The 20,390-nt window shown below is 41.7% G+C and overlaps 2 protein-coding genes across 2 annotated transcripts; one reads left to right on the forward strand and one right to left on the reverse strand.

The window, feature by feature from the left end:
* Positions 1 to 5,701: 5,701 nt before the first annotated feature.
* On the forward strand, positions 5,702 to 12,041 carry LOC120806571 (growth arrest-specific protein 1-like). The gene has a single exon (XM_040157876.1). The coding sequence runs from the start codon at positions 6,172 to 6,174 to the stop codon at positions 6,946 to 6,948; it is 777 nt and encodes a 258-aa protein (XP_040013810.1). The 5' UTR covers positions 5,702 to 6,171; the 3' UTR covers positions 6,949 to 12,041.
* Positions 12,042 to 12,640: 599 nt separating this feature from the next.
* Positions 12,641 to 19,799, reverse strand: c9 (complement component 9). The gene is given in 13 exon segments (XM_040158314.1): positions 12,641 to 14,951; positions 15,067 to 15,137; positions 15,139 to 15,299; positions 16,026 to 16,201; positions 16,743 to 16,862; positions 16,984 to 17,212; positions 17,380 to 17,607; positions 17,775 to 17,869; positions 17,872 to 17,903; positions 18,320 to 18,461; positions 18,547 to 18,697; positions 18,897 to 19,005; positions 19,125 to 19,799. Coding segments are annotated over 13 exon segments (1,746 nt in total). The 5' UTR covers positions 19,199 to 19,799; the 3' UTR covers positions 12,641 to 14,793.
* Positions 19,800 to 20,390: the final 591 nt, after the last annotated feature.

The following is a 20,390-nucleotide window of genomic DNA, read 5'->3' on the forward strand; positions in this document are numbered from 1 at the left end:
CTTGGAACAGTTGTACGAAGAAGAAAAAGGTAAGAGAATTTTAGGACAAGATGAGGCCCACTGTGTATCTAGAGCAGCTTTTATACCGAGCTAGAAAGAGATACACCTTTATCAGCTGGGGTTGTGCATCTGCAACTGGTGATGCTCACCAAAACGTCATAATTCAGCCCACATGTTTCGACATGTGTCTTGTCTGAAGTTCTACGAATACTCCTGAGGCTGCCAGAAAGATAATCTGGGCACAATGGCCCATGCTATTCAAACAGCATCTTCAACTCTGCTCAAGCATTGTGATTACTCAGGCAAATGTCTTGGAGGCCCTGGGTCATGTCTCATTTTCTGTTTCCTGAAACAGCAGCTATGCTTTAAAGACTGAGCTCAAACTGTGGCCCACATTGGCAGGATGCCAGAGGGACTGAGTTACAGAAAGTACGGAAGTTATGGAAATGTGAAAACTGGCAGTCCTTTATCCTGCTTCTCCTACTTTACTGTGGGACTGTACTATGTGTGAACGTGTATGCGGAGTATTAATCCCACAATAATCCCTTCTAGCTATTACTTAAGTATCTCAGATGTCTTTTAAGAAAGAATAACCTCTCTCCATGTTTGATTTTTGAGGGCTTGAAGAAATAGTTTGACATTTTATGTTTATTCACTTTCTGGTGGAGAGTTAGATGAGAAGATCGATACCACTCTCATACTTGTCCATTAAATGTAAGGCTGCAGCCAGCTGCTAGTTAGCTTAGCTTATGAACTGTTGGAACAGGGATTTCAAGATCTTTGGCATTTGCCTTGTGTCTGTTGGAATTGTTATGTTTTTTGATAATAGCATTTCTGATGCTCTCAGACAGCTCTCTTGACTTTGCCACTGTGAAAAAGAAACCGGAAACAATCAGCCCCCTTTCATGCAGTAAAACTGTCGTTCATTGGTTAATTCAGGTCATGTGAACACTGATCATTAAGCACAGATGAGTCTTGTTTTTTATTTTGTTTGAGGAAATTCATCAAAAGGGTGCCAATAACTGTGTCACGTGCACATTTTATGTCTGTAGTTTTTATTTATTCAGTAACCTTGGACATTTTATTAAATATTCAGATTATATGAAATTGTCTAAATTGCATTTATTTCTGAACATTTTCTAAATTCTGCACTTAAAATTCAGGGGTGCCGATAATTTTAACCAGGACCGTATTTCATGTAATTCAGCCGTACAAAAACTGAAGCGTAAAAATTCAGCTCATTGTTATGTGGATGCCGGGAAGACAATTTCTTTCTTTCAGGTTTCTTGTTAAGGCCTTGATCTAGTGAACAATGACATTTCTGTGCTGAGGCATATCTGTTCCTGAGCAGCTATTTCCTCTTGGAGAGATACATGATCACAGTTTGGAGAAGAGAGCATAGGTCATATTTCAAACAAAAACTAAAACTCCTGTCTGCCCCCAGAGTGTCTTTTTTTTCTCACCTCCTTCCTTAGACACAGATGCCTTCAGTGGTATTACCTCTGGGGAAATTTGTGCGGCTTTATTATCCTCCAGCCTTTGTATAGCAGAGAAATGGCTAAGTTATCTTATCATTACCTGACTAGTGTCACAGAGTACCTTTTTATCCGCAGGCCTAAGCAACCCTGGTAAATTTCCACTGTCCCCTTATAACCCAGATTTTACTGCAGGTGTCATTAATCTCCTACAGAGCCCACCATCAATTACCCTCCTTTGTGATGGCAAAACCAGCATCGACCTCTCTGTCTGGATTTTAAGTCACCGTTCCAAACTTTTTAACAGCCCCATCTGCTTTCCTACAAAATCCTCATGTGAATCAATAACTATCAGAACATGAGTCTCTTTGTAACATTATCCAGCTTTACTCCTTGTCGTGGTGTTAATCTGTTCCATAAAGCAATCCAAAGAAATCTGAAGTTCTTCCTGATGGGAAACCAGTACAACAAAACAATTGTCAGTCTGTTTAACCTCATATCATACCATGTTCTAAAGTTTTGGCTTTGACAATTAAAACTTTCTGAGTACTCTTGGCTAATTTAAAGCAAGAATGACCCATATTTGAACTTGTAGCTCTGTTTTCAGCTGCGAGTTCAAAGTCAAATCCTTTTCCTGCCGTGGTGCGTGGCTTCCCCCAGAGGGATGCACTTAGTCTCAGAACATGTGGTGCCATCCTGAAACATATTTTATCAGCATGGCGCGATAAAGGCACGGGGCGTGTTGGAGTCTGGACAGCATCGGGGGAAAAAAATGATGCTGGTCAGAACACAGACAGCTGCCTGATAAACAAGACCAAGAGTCTAAAGCCACATCAGCAGCTCTGTGAGGCTATACGTAGGCGCTGCAGTGCTCTGCACTACATGCTACTAAGAATACTAACGTGCCCATAATGACAATATGCTAACAAGCTGATGTCTAGCGGCTTTTTACTACGTTCACTTCTTAGACTGGTATGCTAGCGTGCTAACAATAGCTAATCAGCACTAACTAAATACAATTTTCCAGTTATTTTGTCAAGTGATGGAAACTCAAATATCAATCTTGTGGTGGCAACCAGAGGAAAAGGCAGGGGATCACCAAAGTCAGGATTCCTTGTCTTGGAACCAAGAAAGTTTGTATGAAATCTTTTGGCAATTCTTCTAGTAAATGTTGAAATTCTGTATTTCTCTACATAAGTGAAAACTCTGACCTGCAGGTAATGCTGGATGCAAAGTCAGGAGATCACCAAAGATATTAGAATTTATGTTCTGGGGACCATGGTTATCCGTACCAAATTTCACAGCAATCCATGTAATAGTTCTTCTGTTATTTCACTAAAAACTAAAAATGTCAACCTTATGGCGGCATTAGAGGAAAAACAAGGAGATCACCAAAGTAATTAGGCTTCATCCTCTGGGGATCCTGAATGTCTGTACAAAAATTTTAGGCAATTCATCCAGTGATTGTTGACTTAGCGACCAACATTACGCTGATGGCACGACTAGAAATCACTTTGATCCAGCTGATTTGATCCCTCCGCTCAAATCCTTCGGGTGCGTACTAGAAGACCAGATTACTCTATTGCTGTGTTGTTGACTTGACGCATAATGGCACTTCATGAAATGACTACACCGACAAAAAGTAAAAGTTACACACTTATTTTCACTAAAGGCATATGGATTCTTCTGTTTCCTGTGAAAAGAATGAAGAAAAAATTGACATATATATATAAAAGACATCTGAGAAGTTTCCATGAGGCACAGAAAAATGAAAAATGTCGGCAGAAAAACACTTGGCAGCTTTTTAATATTGACTCCTTTTCTTCCCTCCTCCCCTCTCTCCGTCTCTCTCTGGGCTTGGAAGCACTTGAATACAAAGTTCAGTGAATTGTTCTGGCAGGGCAGCTTGTGTGTAATGACTTCTGACAGCAGTGGAGACAAACTGAAGAGCATGTCTGTCTCTGCATGAGTATTTACAAATCTACTCCCGGGAATGCATTCCAATTCTGGAAACCCTATTATATGCAAGTCTCCATGAACAACCGCATGTACTGGATGCATATCTGGAGGTACCCTTTTGAAGTAAATGGAGGACAAGACTCTAAAGGAAACCGACCCGATATTTATCCCAGAACAATCGGAGAAGTTTGGTATTTGAGTAAAAAATGTAGGTGATGTATTAGAGTAATTTAAGAGGTACAGTAAGGGGGAGAGCAGCTGCCTGCTCCATCATACAGAGCCACTGGCTCCACTGAATCTGGCCGTTGTTCCAATCTGGCTGACATCCAACACTGATGGGATTTTGTTTCTGCTATGCATTATGGAGTCCCTCTTAAAAGTGAAATGTAAGCCTGGCCAGGGTGTGTTCTTTAGTTTGTTCGCAGTTGCTGAAAAGAAAGCTTTGTACAGGCCTTGTGCATCTGTGAGTGGCTCTGCAAAGCGCATAACATTTGAGACACCCAAATACTTTTGAGCAAGTATAGTATAAAACTTGCGGGATTTAGTGTCCTCGGCAGCGACACGGCACCCACCTCTGTCTCTGTTAAATGCCGTCTTTGGCCTTAGTCTGGGCTGATGTAAGCTTTGTAGTTAATGGAGACCCTTGACCGGTTCACCATTTGGGCTTTCTCTAACCTCCACTTTGATGTTGCTCTAAATTGAGTCTGAAGTCAGCCTACTGCTCTGGTATGCCGTCTGGGCGAGGGAGGGGGGGGGGGTGTTTTGGTTGTTTGGCCAAGAAACTCCTCTGCACTTGTCTTGACTCCTCTGTAATCTCTCTAATTGGAATCAGGGGTGTGAGGGTCCCCTGAGAGCTGCCGGATCTTTGTGGTCATAGTGTAGTGATGTGATGGGGTCAGAAGAACAGAGTTATCTGATTGACTGAGTGGTTTGCTTTCCTATACTCTGTTCTCTTGGCCTAAAGGCTCCAACTGATCCATTCTCTATTCATTCCTAGTGGCCTCATGCTTGATGTTTGTTTACATTGTGTGACTACAGTTGTTATCCCTCTTCACACTTCTTTTCCTTCTTAAGTGTTAGTGTTAGGAAATACCCTTTATCAAAAGGTAAAGCATCAGCTTGCTTACACCTGTGCAAAACGGGCAGTCAAAAAAACCCAAACAAATCAAACAAAAAAAAAAACAAAACGCCAAATATGTTTTCTCTGTAACATTTTTCGTGTGAAGGCCTCTGGTACTTTCCCAGCTCCATATCTGGAAATCAAAGTTCTTAAACCTTAAACCTGTCACGTCTCTATTGGTGTGTGCAATTGTGTCTGTGCGGTGTTCGACGCATATGCTGTGGCATAGCTGTGCACTCAAGGCTTGTTATGTTTCGAGGGGGGAAAGTGTAAGACAGGAGCTCTGCATGTGTTATAACAGCTGTCGTTTCTCCCTACGGGGAGGAACCACAATCCAAGAGTTTTCCAAAGAAACCGTGCCTCATTTAACAGTTATCACAACAATTATTAACGAGTCGGACCCCAGCAGTTGAACTGTGTATGGTTGTAAATCCAAATTTTGTATTGTTAGTCTCTTACGAACAGACAACAGAGAACATAAGTCTATCTAATTACCCAAAACAAATCGGGGAAAGAAAAATGCCATGAAGGCCAGAAAGGTGTGCTGAGGCTACAGTTTACTGCACCTACCTTTGCACCTAACATTTTCTATATCATGTCAAAAAGTAGCATCAGACACATTTTTACACAGTTTTCTTCCATTTAAACAACCTTTGGATACTTTTTTTGTCAGGTAGTAATTTGTTTTTGACCTCATACATAAAATCTACCAAATCTCTGAATTTTAGAGCCTTAAATTTAAGTCATGGTTCTGGAGGTTGGTTTTGTTTTGTGGGTTTTTTTTGTTTTTGGTTTGTTTTTGTTTTTTTTACAAAATTTCTCCATCCATCTACGTATTCACCCACCCTATTGTGGGCAGTGAAAAACAGTTCTAACCTCCATTAACAGCAGGACAGATATAGCGAAAGTACTAATAACTTTAACTTGGGATCTCATAAAACACAAGTAGGTCAATAAACCATGTTGACATTTCGAGTCGTTTACACAACAAGGCAGTAAAAGGAAAGTTTCGCGGAGAGTTTCCTTTTTACCTCAGTGTAAACACGGTGGCTTGCGTCACTGCCCGCGCGTGACGAGAGAATCCCAACAGTTTATCGGACCAATCGGACGCGGTCGTTGCAGTAACCTAATCAGCCCGTCGCCACCACGAGCTCATTGCGAGGCGGCTGCAGCTGGAGCGGACCGGAGCCGGGAGCGGGCGAGTGACCTCGGGGACAAGGGGCTCCGTGATACCGTTGGAGGAGCTCGGGCGACAACGCTCCGCGTCTGCTTCGCGGACATGCGAAAGTTCGGGAAACTTGACTGGTCCTCGTGGGCAGCCCGCTAAAACGACAGACGCGCGGACGCACGCACGCACGCACGCACCCGCGCGCGCGGGGGGGGGCTGGCGACTGGCGACTGGCGAAAGCTCTGCAGCAGCCACCCCGCGGAACTTGTCGGAGCTCAACATGACCGGCCTGGTGGGGCCATCCCCGATGAGCCGCGGCTCACCGACTCCAAGGCACCCGCTGTGACACGATGTGAACCGCCGCGGACTTGGGCAGCTTCGAGGCAGCGTGATGGAATCACAGAAGCCCTTATGAAGTTCAACGTTTTTAAGAGCCACTCTTCCTGGAAATGGCAAGTCGTGCCATATTGATGGAGCGGACCGCGGTTTTGATATGTAGCGTGTTCATCCTAATCATCGGCGCGTGCGTCGGGTCTCCTAACCACGGCCGTCGGCTGGTTTGCTGGAAAGCCATCCTCAAGTGCCATGGAGAGCCGGAGTGTCATTACGCCTACGACCAGTACCTGCACGCCTGCGCATCCGTCATCAGCGGGGAGCGCAAGAAGTGCCCCAGTCACTGCATCTCCTCCCTGATCCAGCTCAATCTCACCCAGAGCGGCCCGGCTCTGGAGGACTGCGACTGCGCCCTGGACTCGGTCTGCAGGGGCACCAAGCAAGCCATCGAGCCGTGCCTGCCGCGGACCAGCACCATGGGCTGCACGGAGGCCCGGCGGCAGTGTGAGATGGACCGGTCCTGCAGCTCTGCCCTGAGGGATTATTTATACCACTGCCGGAAACTTTTCGGAGGAGAAAGATGCTCGGACGGCTGCCGCAGAATGATAGCCAACATGCGCTCCATTCCCAAAGCGCAACAGCTAGACACTTGTGTGTGCGACGGCACGGAGAGGAACATATGCGAGTACATCAAAGTCAGCATGAAAACTTTCTGCTATGATTCCGGGGACAGGTTCGCGGGAAGCGGATTTTCAGACACCGAGGAGGATTCCGAGGAGGATTACATCGACCAGGAGGATTATCAGTATGTGGAGAACTCAAGTGACTCCACACCTCATCGGACTGTGCCGAGCGTCCTGACCACCATTTTGGTTTTAACCAAATTTATCTGAAAAGATGCTGCCGCTTAGGGCTCATTGCGGATCAACACCAGAAATCAACACATTTTTCTCATTAAACTAACACTTTGGGTTGTTCGGTTCTACCTAAACCCATTCTGCTACTCATCTGCACAAATTGCTATATTTCAGGGCATTTGCTGTTTACTAATCACTCATATCAGCATGCAAATGACAGTTTGTGGATCAGAACAAGTGGGTTATAGCATATGTAGCCTATTAGTTATACATCATCTACGCGTTCAAAAATGTTGTTAGTCATTTATAATAATGTTAGTCTGATCATGTTGAAGGAGCCTATTTTTGTATGTTATCTATATAAGGGTAAATTGTACAGTATATTGTGTAAAATAATTTTTTGTCAAAATAATCCGAGTGATAAGAAGATTTGCACTGTAGAGGAATAGCTGAGTCCCCCTCTTTTATTGCATTGAGACCACAGAGGAAGGAAAAATGTTTTGTGTAAAAGTGCCTGAACGTCTTTTTGTTGGTTTTATTCGCCATTATGTGACCATATCAGAGAGAGGCTGTGAAAGCAGAGCAATTCTTTTTTACCAGATGTACAGAGACTTTCTCCACAACCCCTTCATTAAAAACCAAAGTCGATGTAAGCCACTAAAAACGTGTCTCGAGGCCCGGGACAGAGCGTGCGTCTGAAAAAAGAAGCCCTTAGGACTGATACACTTGACCTTGTAAACATGGGTGTTTGGATAAGGTATAAAGTGTTGGGTCTTTGAAGTTCGAACACATGAGAGGGAGGTGAGCTCCTCCTCTTGGGGATTCGCAGCACATACGGAGCCGAGAAGCATTCGCTCAGTTTCTTTATCATCAGCCGATATGTTTGTTAGAACGTGCCCATTATGAATACACTCCTTTGAATGTACATGCACATTAAATTAATAAGAGTTTTAAAATGACTTTTCTTTGGACTTAAATCTGTCTTGATTTTTTTTTGAATGATTCACGCTTCACTTGATTAAAGGAGCACAAGGCAACGTTAGTCCATTTACAGTGATCTTTGTCTTTGATGTGTTTAAGTACCGTTCCCCTCTGGGGTGGTGATTAACACAATCCCCAGATAAATCGAAGATGAAATCTTTTCTGAAGCCATTTAACTCAATCATTTACCAGGTGTCATTGAAACTACAGTCATTTCAGCCTTACTGTGGTTTGTAGAGACCTTACTTGTTTTTTTTGGGTTTTTTTACCGTATATGCTCTTGTGCATGTAAAACATCTGGTAAGAGACCTTAGCCACAATGACTCTTTGAATCCCAGTTCATCTGGTAAATTTGGTATTTACCTAAATTCACGGAGTGTCAGTACTACTCAGAAAAGGTTTTAGGCCTTGGAACAATTCAAAATCCAAAAATGACCCACCTTAAATTGTATAAATCATTAGATAAAAGGCTCAGCAGTGTCACCATGACTGTTTACGATTAGTACAGTTATTCCAACAAGCAATACATGTCTTGTGTAGTGGTGACAGAGTGTAGTTGTAAAGACAAATTAACTGTTACACGTGACAGATGTGCATACAGTTTCTTGGATTCTTTTTAAACAGATGTCAAAGGCAATCAAATCTTAGGTTTTCTGTATCCACTGTATAATTTGTAATCAGTGGTTGCTGTGGTGCTGCAGGGAACATGTGTCTATTTACATGTTGTGAGTCAGTCAGCTCTCTATACTTAGAAAAAAGCCAGTGTCCCCTCCTTCACTTGTGATAATGGGTCTTGAAACCATTGATGGCAGCCACGTTGCTTTTCAGGGGAAAGAGATGGGCCCTCCAGCCCATTGATTGGAGGAGAAGTCGAGTGGCACCTCTATTATGGCGACGCAAAATACACAATGGCGCGGCGGCACAATGTGGGGGCACTTCATTCACACTGTTCCTCCGTCACCCTTTTCAGGGAGTGGGGGAGCGTGAGGAGACAGCTATCCCAGAGGAAGGCAGAGCAGTTGTGTGAGAAAGTTCAGTTTTATTGCCTGGTCTGACTGATACTCTCTCCCCAGCTCAGCTTTCATCCGTGCGGCAGTTAGTTCTCTTCGAGCTAGATGTTTCGTTGTCTTCTCTATCTTTCCCTCTCAGGCTGCCTGGATGAGTGTCTGTTGTGGCTTGGCAGGCTTTATTGCACGATTTGACTTCACTCTGACAAACATGAGCTATCAGTGGGCTTAAAAAGAATGACCCAAATAATAAATCCTACAATGGCAGTGATTGTTAAAAAATACCAACAAAGTGATGTGGCGAAGGGCATTAGCGGGCCTTTTGTTATTAGAGGCGAAAGCCTGCCGCTGTCTCTTTAAGAGAGCAGACCTCTGCTCCAACCATTAATAATTGTAATGCCTTTTTATTATTGTTGAGAATAATGAAGGGATGAGAGTCATATGGGGGCCCCAGACCATACTTTGCCCTGAAATGTTTTCAATTAACTTTTGGCACCAGAGGAAAATAGGAATGTTGTGGGGTTTTTTTTGTTTTGTTTTGTTTTTTTTCCCATGCTGAAACAGAAAAGAGTCAACCTGTGCTCTTGGTTCAGGGACCAGAACCTCATTAAAATTGCCTCATCATAACTCTAGCTGTTGCCTGGCCCACCTCCCCTCTGCCCCGCCCCGAATCCTTCGTCCTCTAGGGTAACACTCAGGAGAAGCCAATAGACAGCATGACTTTAGTTTTAGTTTATAGACTACATTCAGTCAGACCAGTGATGTTCCCAGGTACCCTCTTTTCTCATATCGCTCTTTTTATGGATAATTGGCTGCTGGTGTAATGTGTAACGCGCTCAATGTTTTTCACCCGACATACTGAATAGCCATTTAAATTTCAATATAAGGTGAAATTATTCTGGTCTATTTTGCAACTCAGCTCAATGTCAGACAGCGTTTTACAGTTACACTGCCATCAGTGGCAATGAAATAACTCCCTTCCTCTTAAATTCCCAGTGGAACTTTGCAAAACATTTTTAAAACGGCTCGGCCACCAGACTGACTTTTTCCTGTTTAGCCTATTTTAAAACTCGCAGTCCAGGAATAAAGAGAACTGCCTCTAATTCAGTTAAGCTGATGTCCGCTCCTTGTGAACCCAAAGAGAGATGCAGTAAAAAAAAGTCGAAACGGAGAGAGAGGGTACAGGAAGATTTATACGCTGAAAGGAAGAAAATGGTTCTCCACAACCCGATATCTCTTGAAGTTAAAGCTGCGACAGATAGATTTATAACCAAACAGATAAACAGACGGATTAGCCTGCCTCTCTCCTCCCTTTTGGAACCAGCAGAAACTGGCGCACGGCTGAGTGAGACCTCGTCCTTGGTCAGATAGCCACAAAATTTACTTTCATGCAAATAGCCGAGTAATAATGTAATGAATATTGCAGATGTCTTGACTGTAATCTTAGCTTGGGTTTTCGTTTGTTGCCCTCATTCCAAATACTAAAACAATTAGTTTGACCATTTCTTATTTGTTTCAGTCATTTATTAAGAAAAATGATCCAACTTTTGCTGATCCCATCCTCTTAAATGTGAGGATGTTTCTGTTTTTATCTGTTTTATGTCATTGTAAATCAAATATCTTTAGGTTCTGGGCTGTTAATCTTTTTTGTTATTTTATAGACTAAATGCTTCACCCACTAATCAAAAAAAAAAAAAAAAACCTCATAAAATGCACCTCCAGCAGCTGTAAGAGAAAAAACAAAAACTAATTGCCATATATTTGCTTACTGTAATACTGTAAGTGTGACTATGTAACAATAGATAAGAATAACATAATAATGCTTAATTTCCCTTCATTTTCTTCCCTTCAGATTCTCTTGAGTCAGCTCTTGCTTGTTTTATTTTTGTGATAAAAATCGCAATATCTAAAGTTAACTAATATTAGCTAGCATTAGTCACCAAGCTGCTGGTCATACCAGACCAAATAAGGCTGTTGCAGCAAAACGTCTGAGTGTACTGAATTCGGTTAGGGCTTGTTTTATTACTCATAAATTCAACTTTTCTTTCCCAAAAGGAGGATTGTATTATTTCTTTTTTCAAAAGTTACAGTTTCGAGTTCCATTTAACTCACTGCTAGATTTGGGTTACAGTTCAGCTTTGGCCGAAAATAAACAAAATTAAGTGAAAGCAAAGTGAAGTGAATAAACCCCAGAGACTCATATTAATTGGGGGCTGGGGGGTGGATTTGAAGAGGGCAGTACCCTGGGCTTTAGTGAGGTGGAAAAGGTGGAGGAGGGGTTGATTTATGATTGAGGGTTAATGGGGGAAGGGTCTGGTCGGGGAGAGGGGCTGTGCTGGGCTGGATGTCAGGGATTTCAAGCCTCTCTGAATAGTGATGCAAAGAGGGAATATTTAAACAGCCAATAAGATGGGTTTTCTCCATCTGAAATGGCTGGATAGGAATAGTTAGTTGCCTCCCCTGTTTCCCTCCTGCAGCCCAGCCAAAGAGCAGTGGTGCAAAGTTTTCAATGAGTGACGGAGGAGGAGGGGGGAGCACAAAACATAGCTGACAAGGGGCATAACTTCATTTCCACGGTGCTGGGACAGCTGTGTGGAGTAATCTGCCGTAGCAGCCCCCTAAAACTTCAATGCCTTTAGTGACCCAGGGAAGTGGGGAGGGGGCGACTCCAACTGTGACCAGGCGTTTAGGAGCGCGAGGGGGCTCCTTTCACACCCTTCCAAAGGCTTTTGTTAAAAAAAATATCCCTTACCTCTTCCTCACTGAAAGCCGGGGCTCTATGTTTATGAGATGAGACAACAATGGGTTGCATTCTGAAAGCAAACTTAGAAACTCAGTTTCCTATGGCCTGTGAGAAGCCATTTTCAGAGTTTTTAGTACAATGAACTTCATTTTCTCTGTTTTCCAACATATTTTTCTTGTAGCTTGCTTGATTAAAGTGTCAAGAATGTGTTTTTAAAAAATGTTTGTAAGGCAGAAATAATAACTACAAGATGTAAGTTCTATGTGGTTCTGCTATGCACATAAAAGGTAAAATATTTTTGTTGCGATTTATTTGAGATTGTAGATTTTCCAACATTTACACTATAGTATGTCCAAATGGCAAGTTGGGCGCGTGAGTACATTGGAAATAAAACCTGCCACATGCCAGCAACGACCTCTGAAAGTCGTCATTTAAGCTTCAAATCTTCACCTCCTTCGTTCCTTACTTTTTAGGGTGAGTAAATATTAGTAAAAAGACAATTGGGCAGTCTATCGATGAAGAGGGGTTCATTATTTTGAGCTAACTGTTCTGTTGAAGGCTGAAGAAAGAACAAAACATTTTAGACTAAGATAATGGCTTGAGGCTGGGTTGCTGTCCAGACTGAATGGGGTCTCCCTGGAGCTCAATAAGGTCCCAAAGTTTTACTCCATTATACTGACATCCTAAAGGCCAGGGGCCACCACCCCCAGTGGTTACTTCTCAAGCATGCATTCATCACCCCCCACCACACACACACACACACACACACACACACACACACACACACACACACACACACACACACACACACACTCATCCATACACAAACAATCTTTAGGACTTTAACTCCTCTCTTCTCTCTCTTCTCCCCTCTCTATTTAGGTGATGACAGGAGGTGATATTCCCAGAAAACTTGCTGAGGGAGGAATATATAATAATAAATAACATGAGATCAGTAGGCCCAAGACTGTTGAGGTCATTCTCAAAAATTGTTTAATTGAATTTAAATGAACAAAGTCCTACACAGGGATATACATACATACAGACATATAGAGTATTTTATTAAGAATCTGTAAAGGTTTTTTTTTTAATGTTTTATGTTAAGGATCCCAAAAAAAGGCAGCAAGGAAATACTTGTATCTTAGCAAATTTCCCCTTTACAGGCCTGTGCACATTCCTAAATATTGTGCTAGGCAGTAGCAGTATACTCACTGATGTGTCACTCAGTGCTGTTTGCTCAACAAGGCCTTCTCTGGCACGAGGATCTCCAGTCATGCCTGCAGTGTTGGCACTAAATGACTGAGTCTAAATCTAAGAGCAAACATGGAAATCAAAGGCTGTTAAGCTAAGCAAATATGCCAGTCAGCCTTTTTGCCCATTGTTGGAGCAAATCCATGAGCGGCTAAAGCAAGAACCCTGTGGTATTGATTTTACCTTTGATAATGAGAAGAGGCCAAGCACGGCGCCAGTGTTTCCCAAAACAAAAGAGGAGAGAGGAAAAGAAAATAACAAGAAAGAGAAAGGTTAGGTATTTTTGATTGTATCACTGGACTTTGGACTAATAGGCCTTTTCCTCAGCAGACCTTGAGGAATTGTCACAGAAGAAAAGAACAGGTGTTACAAATAACATTAACAAGGTTCTGTTGTGTTTAAGTGTCCCAGTAAGCCATCACAGTGTGACAGTGAGCCGGCGTGCACAATACAGGGCCCCTGAAACTGTGAGGCCTACTGTTTGGAATTTGTGTTCCCCTGCTGCAAGGCCCATTCACCAGTAGTGGCAGCAACAAGTTCTACAAACAGCAGTAATTTGTAAAACAAGTACACCACAGAGGAAGAGCTTACTGCATTAACATTAAGACTTATGTTGCGAGTAAATAACTTAAATCATATGTCCCCTCACGTTAACCAGAAAGATATATGGTTCACCAAAATTAGATATATGTAGTTTTTATTTACTGCGTTCCCCCCATTACGATCTGCATTAGCACTAATGTAGATTGTGAAAAAAAAAAAACTGTGTGATGTTGCTGCTTTTATTTTAAAAAGTCTGAGTTACAAATCTGCTGAAGTGTCTTCCTCAAAAACTGATTTCCTTTCCCCAAATTTCACCAATGAGGCAAACTGCCTAAATCTCTCTGGGCTATGTATATGTGTGAAAGGGGAAAGTTTCAGGAACACCTAAGGAAAACAGAACACACGTGTAATATCTTCTTTTATGCCGAGTTTATGTCCAGCACCTTTATCTCTGATCTCAAGCCCACCAGTTGTCCTCTGTGTCAGTTCCCGCTCCATCCAGTCGGCCTCTGCTCATCTGGTTCTCATTTGCACAGCACAGCCAGATGGAATGTGTCCATGCTTTTAAAGATGAATTATTAGCCCATTAATACATACTTCAGCCAACAGTATTTGAAGTGAACTAAAGCTGTAAGACACACGGTGTTTTTTGTAGTCAAAAAGCCAGGGTTCGTTTTGGATCTAAATCTCAGTTTGATTAATGATTGAATCGGATGGACTCTTGTTTTTTCTGTCCAGATTGCTGTGGGCTGTAAAAGACAGTGCTGATTTGTGAGTTGAATTGTTTTGCGAGATTGCTTTATTATTTCATTATTGAGCCACATAAGTTGCCACAGAGCCTGATATGAATTGAACCCAAAGGGCACAGGTACTTGGATCGGCGACGGGGTTGATAAGATGCAAATTTCAAAGTGTACAGAATACAGGGACGGACTGTGACACTGGATCTCTATTTAGATTAATAACATGTAACGCTTCATACTAGTTTTGTAGCTGCTGTTTTTAAAAAAATTAAATTTGTGTCATTTGTACTAAAAATACCAGAAGACTCGTGTTCGTAGGTAAACTGGATCCTTTAAGTTCCCCAGAGATTTTTTTTTCAAACAAATCAATATGTGTACCTATTTAAAACTGATATTGTATACTCAAACTCCACATTTCAAATCACAAAAACACAAACTAAAACAGTTATCTACAAATTAAAAAAGGTGTAATTTTATGAACTGCATTGTCTATTACCAACCTCAGGATGGCACTGTTCCCTTAACTAAGCATGTAAAGATAAAAATGCTCATGTGTATGTGTCAGAGAGAGTGGGAAAGAGAGGTTTTGTGTGTTAAATGGTCGTCATTCTGCTTAGCAGCATTCTTCACTGCTGGTGTCGCCTCTGCACACAGCTCCAAGGAGCCCGACTGTGTTGCAGCCGCGTGTCCTGGTGCGTCTCCCTCCATTACAGTTGGACCAGGCAGACAAGCGCGACCAGTTACCTTCCTGATTAAGAGTAGGTCTGGTACCTGCAAAACATTGTCCAAATTAACACATAAAAGAGAAAGCGACATGACTGGCCTTGTTGGCATGTTTGGATACTGTGTGTTTTGATTTATCTTACACTCGGCTATTCTCTCTTACCTGGGTTTTTAGCCCTTTCACCCTTAAAATTCTGACAGACCATGCCTTCAAACAGTAGAGGGCACAGACACACACTTTCCGTCCAGCAGAGCGAGACTGCCTCCGTTATGACAAGGCTTACACTTGCACAAATTATACTCTGCTACATAATCTGCTGTGGCCTGCTTCAGGTTGGATATCCCGGAGTTTGCATCAGGCATATCCGGTGGAATTAACATATAGATGGGGTCTGGCTGCCAGAAACAACAGGATATGTGCATCATTTAACTTGCCTGAATATGATAACAGGAAAATTACATCACATCATCTTTATTTTACTTCATGTCTTATGTCTACAGCCAGGCTAACAGCTCTGTTAGGCACAGCAGTGCTTTGAACTAAATGCTAATGCCATGATGATGTTTAGCAGGTATAATTTTGACCATGTTCACCATCCTTATTTAGTGTGTTAGCATGCTGACATTTGGTAATTAGCAGTAAGCACAAATTACAACTGAGGCAGATGGGAATGTCATTGGTTTTGCAGGTATTTTTTCATAAAGCAAAGCATTGGATAAATAAAAAGTTAGACCCTAATGATGGCAAGTCAGAGAGTAACCAGAGTTATTGTAAATAATCCCGAGAAGGGCATGAATATCTGTACCAAATTTCATGGCAATCCATCCAGTAGTTGTTGAGAAATTTCACAGAAAACATCAAATTTCAATCTCACGGTGGCGCTAGGACCATTAAAGTCCTCTGGAAACCATGAACGTCTATACAAAAATCCATAGCAATCGATCTAATAGTTGTTGAGATTTTTCCCTCTGGACCAAAGTGGTTGAATGACCAGCCCACTGACTCACTGACAGACGGAGTAACGCTGCCATGTTGCTGGCATCGCCAAAAACAATGTCATCATTGCGTGACACCTATTACAATGTTGTTACAGCTTCACTTTGCCAATCTATTGTTCTTACCTCACTGTTAGGGAGTGCAGGGGCCACATCGACCGTCCGTGCCTAGTTCTGGTACGTAGCGATGTCCATCAGCCCATCCTTATTTAGTTTAGCCCTCATAGAAACAACGCTTTCAAGAGTACCTCCTTTGACTGATGACATCGCCTTGTCCACCGATGCTTTTCCATGAATACTACCTGTCTACCAGCAGCAGACCAACCGAGTGACCTTGCATACATTAATATAAACCTTACTCAAGGTATATATATATATATATATATATATATATATATATATATATATATTGTAAAATAGAGGTTAGGTTTTAGATGTTAAGTTTGGATTTTTACAATTATATCTCAATACAACTGTCCAAAGTTACAGTAATTTTCACATAAAATTCCCTCTTTGTGTTCCATCAGACAGCTTTTTCTTGCCGAGTCATGGCTAGGATGTATCCATGGGATACATGCTAGCAGTTGTACTGCCAGGATAAAACACTGGCGCTTAACCCACACCAATTTTGGCTGACTCAGACTGCCGAAGCCTCACGTTAGCCTTGCTCGAACTTTTCATGGAAAATATGGGCATTAGGAATGCTTGCGAGCAACCCTTTCAACGTACATATGGTGTGCCAGTATTGTCTACGATAGAGTTGAAAAATCCCAAGCTTCACTTTAAATTTGACTCGGTAGGCTTTTCTAATCAGTGTGACCAGGAAAAACAGGGAAAGCAGACCTTCTTCTTTTGATGTTAGATTATCACACTCCTTGGTGTTGCGGTGTGCGTTTGTAAGATTATCAAAATCTGCAGTGATGCCTACTTTGACACATTCTTCAATCTTTCTCTCCGACAGATCTGCAAGAATCATAAAGTATGGAAGATAAGCGCATATCACTTTGTCATTGAGTCAACAAACAAGACTAGAGAAGTTTCACAACAGAAAATTACATTTTGAAAATTTGCTTAAATATGAGACACTTGCTGTGGTCGAGAACATAGCTCAACTCATAATCGCCACCAGACTTCCCAATTTGGGTGTAGTGGGTTCCATAGTCTTCCAGGAAGGCAAAAGAAATACCCTTCTCATACTCCAAAGGCAAAGATTTGACATGCTCCAGGAATTCATCGGCCACTTTCAGCTCACGAAAGCGCAGCCCGTTGGTGCTCAGCTGTACTCTGCCCTTCACACGCATAAAGCTCTTGTTCTGAGCGGGCAGGACAGAGGTATTAGTAAATACAGATGCAGATAGTCAGTAAATCTTATGAGACATTCTTGGTTACACAATTATTTCTTTTTTACATTAGTTAACGCTGCTATGTGTGCTACAAACTACTTATAAATTGCGATGTGAATTACTTGTCACTGGTTGACTTTTAACTGAATGGTGCTGAACTCTGAGACATCCTTAATCATTTTCGGCTTCCCCAATTCAAGCCCAAAATTCAGCTTTACAGAAGAAGAGGACAATGACTTCTCCCTCGGGGTGAATTTCACGAGAAGTCCAGCATCAACTTTATTACTAATCTCTTTCAGCAATTCATTCAGAAGGTCGTGTGCGTCCTCGTGGAATTCTCCGGAGACAGTTTCCTCCACCAGACACTGGAAAGACATGGAGCCAAAGTGTTAAAAGAAGACAGATATATATATATATATATTTTTTTTTTTAGAATCTGCACTGACATACATTGATCATTATTTTACACAAAATCACATAAATGTAGTGAATGCATCCTCAGGATAAAATAGAAAACATGGTTGTGGCTAACCTGATAGCTCAACACACCAACATTCCAGGGAAGCCTGTCAACCCGCCTCGTGTTTGGATTGCTCACTCTCTTACACGTTCCATTGAAGTAAGTCAGGTCATCTGAGGATCTGCACCCAAGATGTTGATTCTAGTGCATGGACACAATGGCCACTTTCAGACTATATACAGTATGATGCTTACTTAGCTAAGTTTGGAGAATACCTGGGTATGCTACTCAAGTACATGGTCTCTTACTTGTACTTAAAGGAACAGTTTGAATGAAGTGCGTTCCTTTGCTTTAATTCGCAAGACTGATACTTCTCATTATCTTTGTCCGTACAAAACAAATCATTCTTATTGTTTTAAAATAAGAAAGTATGTTTTCTGATGCTGTTTCTGTGCTAACGGTTACTTTGCTACTTGTGGTCACCATGAATGGGCCAATGCGCTGTCCTGATGTAAGTGCTCTCCACTTCAGTGACAAAGCCTCCGGTACATATTAGTGCATACTGAATCTTTGATGCCAGCTGAGGCTGAATTACAGCTTAAATAACTCACTCTTACCCATATCCTGCTGTTCTGGCTTGCTCATTGTTCTCCAGGACTTCCGTACCACACGGTTTACGCACAGGATCACAGTCCTCATCTGATCCATCTTCACAGTCATAGTCCCCATTGCACATTAATCTCTTCTTAAATCAAGAACCTGTGCAAAGATGTGGGTTAAACCTCTAGAGCCTAATACAATAAAAGGAGGGGTACTGTAGGTGTCTTAAAACAGTCTGAAGAACCTGACTTGCACTGGAACTCTGAGTCTCAGCACAGAGGGGTTGGCAGCAGGTCAGATTCAGTATCTGCTGTACAAAACTTCCTCTCCCCAGGTGATTTCTCACAGACCTCGCCTCCAAATTGGCCAAACACGTCTACACTTCGAGAACGTCTCTGAGGATCACAAATAATATACTTTGTTAAGCATCTACACTGCCTCACAAAGGCAGAGAGCAAGTTACTGCTTACAGAAACAGTGAAGTTGAGAAAAAAAAGGTTTGAAATTTTGGAGGGAAAACACCATGTGTTCTTCTAGTTCTAGCTAGCTGGTTACTCTGATTAGACAACGTTTAGAATTGAGTTTTCCAGCCACTGGTGTGGACCACAGTTTTAATGGTTTTGTGCAAGGATCACAAGAACTCCACTCGGACCAGTGGCTGTATGCACAATCCACTGCTGGTGGATCAGGAAGTTCCACTCCCCTGAAAGACACACATTAGATGCAACGAACCTCTGTCTAATATAATAAGATCCAGAGCAATTTATTGAAAACAACATCCTTACTATGTTTAGGCCTAAATGAAGCAGGAAATATACATACATTCCTTCTCCAAGAAGTGCCAGAGTTAGACACAGGCCACAGAAGCCCGCCTGGAGAGTGAACTCGGTCCACATGATGGAACTCTGAAAAAACAAATGGTGTTTTGCATCTTTCCCTATTTAGTCTTTTAAGCTACCTCTCTGTTAATGATTATCCAAATGCGAAAGGACCGTGTTGTTGTTTGGAAAGTCAATAGTTTGGATTTCAGGTGCAGTAATATTGATTCAGTGCTCCAAAACTTCCAAACCATAGTTTAAAGTGTTTGTTTAAAGTAAAAAATCTTACTCATCAGGTCTGTATATTTTGTTCTTCCCAGTGGGACTGGAGCCTCTTCAAAAACCTAATGTTATTTAAAAGTGTTGACTAATTCCTTCTCATAATCTCTTGTTATATTGTTATATTACATTAATCTGTAAACTGTCATTTTAGTTAGGCTAAGCTGGTCCGAAACTGCACTCTGATTACTAATAAGTAATAAAACAGATTCCTACTCGGAACGAGGGTTGAGCACACGGCTCTATAACAGCTACTTATGTCTACTATATACTGTACTTCCCAATTCAGTAGTGTTAATGCAAAAATATGACAGAAAGCTACTCAAACTACTAATACAAAGCCACTGTAACCACACAAGTGTCAAATTTGAAACCTGGTTGAAATCATTGTACAAATAAATATATACTAGACTGGTGTCTGTGGATCTGTAGTTTTCCTATTCAGCATTACACTGAGTTTGATCAACTTAATTATACAATCTGACGGTATAAATAAAGAAATCAATAAAACGTACCTGTGAAATTCTTTGAATTTGTGATTCAAGGTCCAACTTGAGTGTGATAGGAGTCAGTTCTGGGACTTTAATGTGCAACACAAAGAGTGAACCATGGTCTCTGCAATTTTTGGCAGTACATATAATTGTAAAAATTATATTTTAATGTATTTTATGTAATATGTATTTATGAAATTCAGTCCTCGTCAGAGGCGGCACTTGACACAAAAAAACCCTCAAATGCTCTTTTAGGGCATACACATCTTTTATACATGAGGCCAAAGGTAATTTATTGTGTTCCAGTTTTTATTTCAAGAGTGCATCTACTAAATGTGGACAATTTGTTCATTTCTGTGTTTCCTGTATTATGCAATCATTCCGGCAGGTTTACAGCAAGGCAGAGCAAATATTTAAAGAAGATATCTTCGACAGTTGTGATACACTGACAAGATACGACCATGGTACATTTAGGCCGTCGAGTTTGGAAAACTAAATTG

This window comes from Xiphias gladius, chromosome 20 (assembly GCF_016859285.1).
Source record: "Xiphias gladius isolate SHS-SW01 ecotype Sanya breed wild chromosome 20, ASM1685928v1, whole genome shotgun sequence".
Taxonomy (NCBI): Eukaryota; Metazoa; Chordata; class Actinopteri; order Istiophoriformes; family Xiphiidae; genus Xiphias; species Xiphias gladius.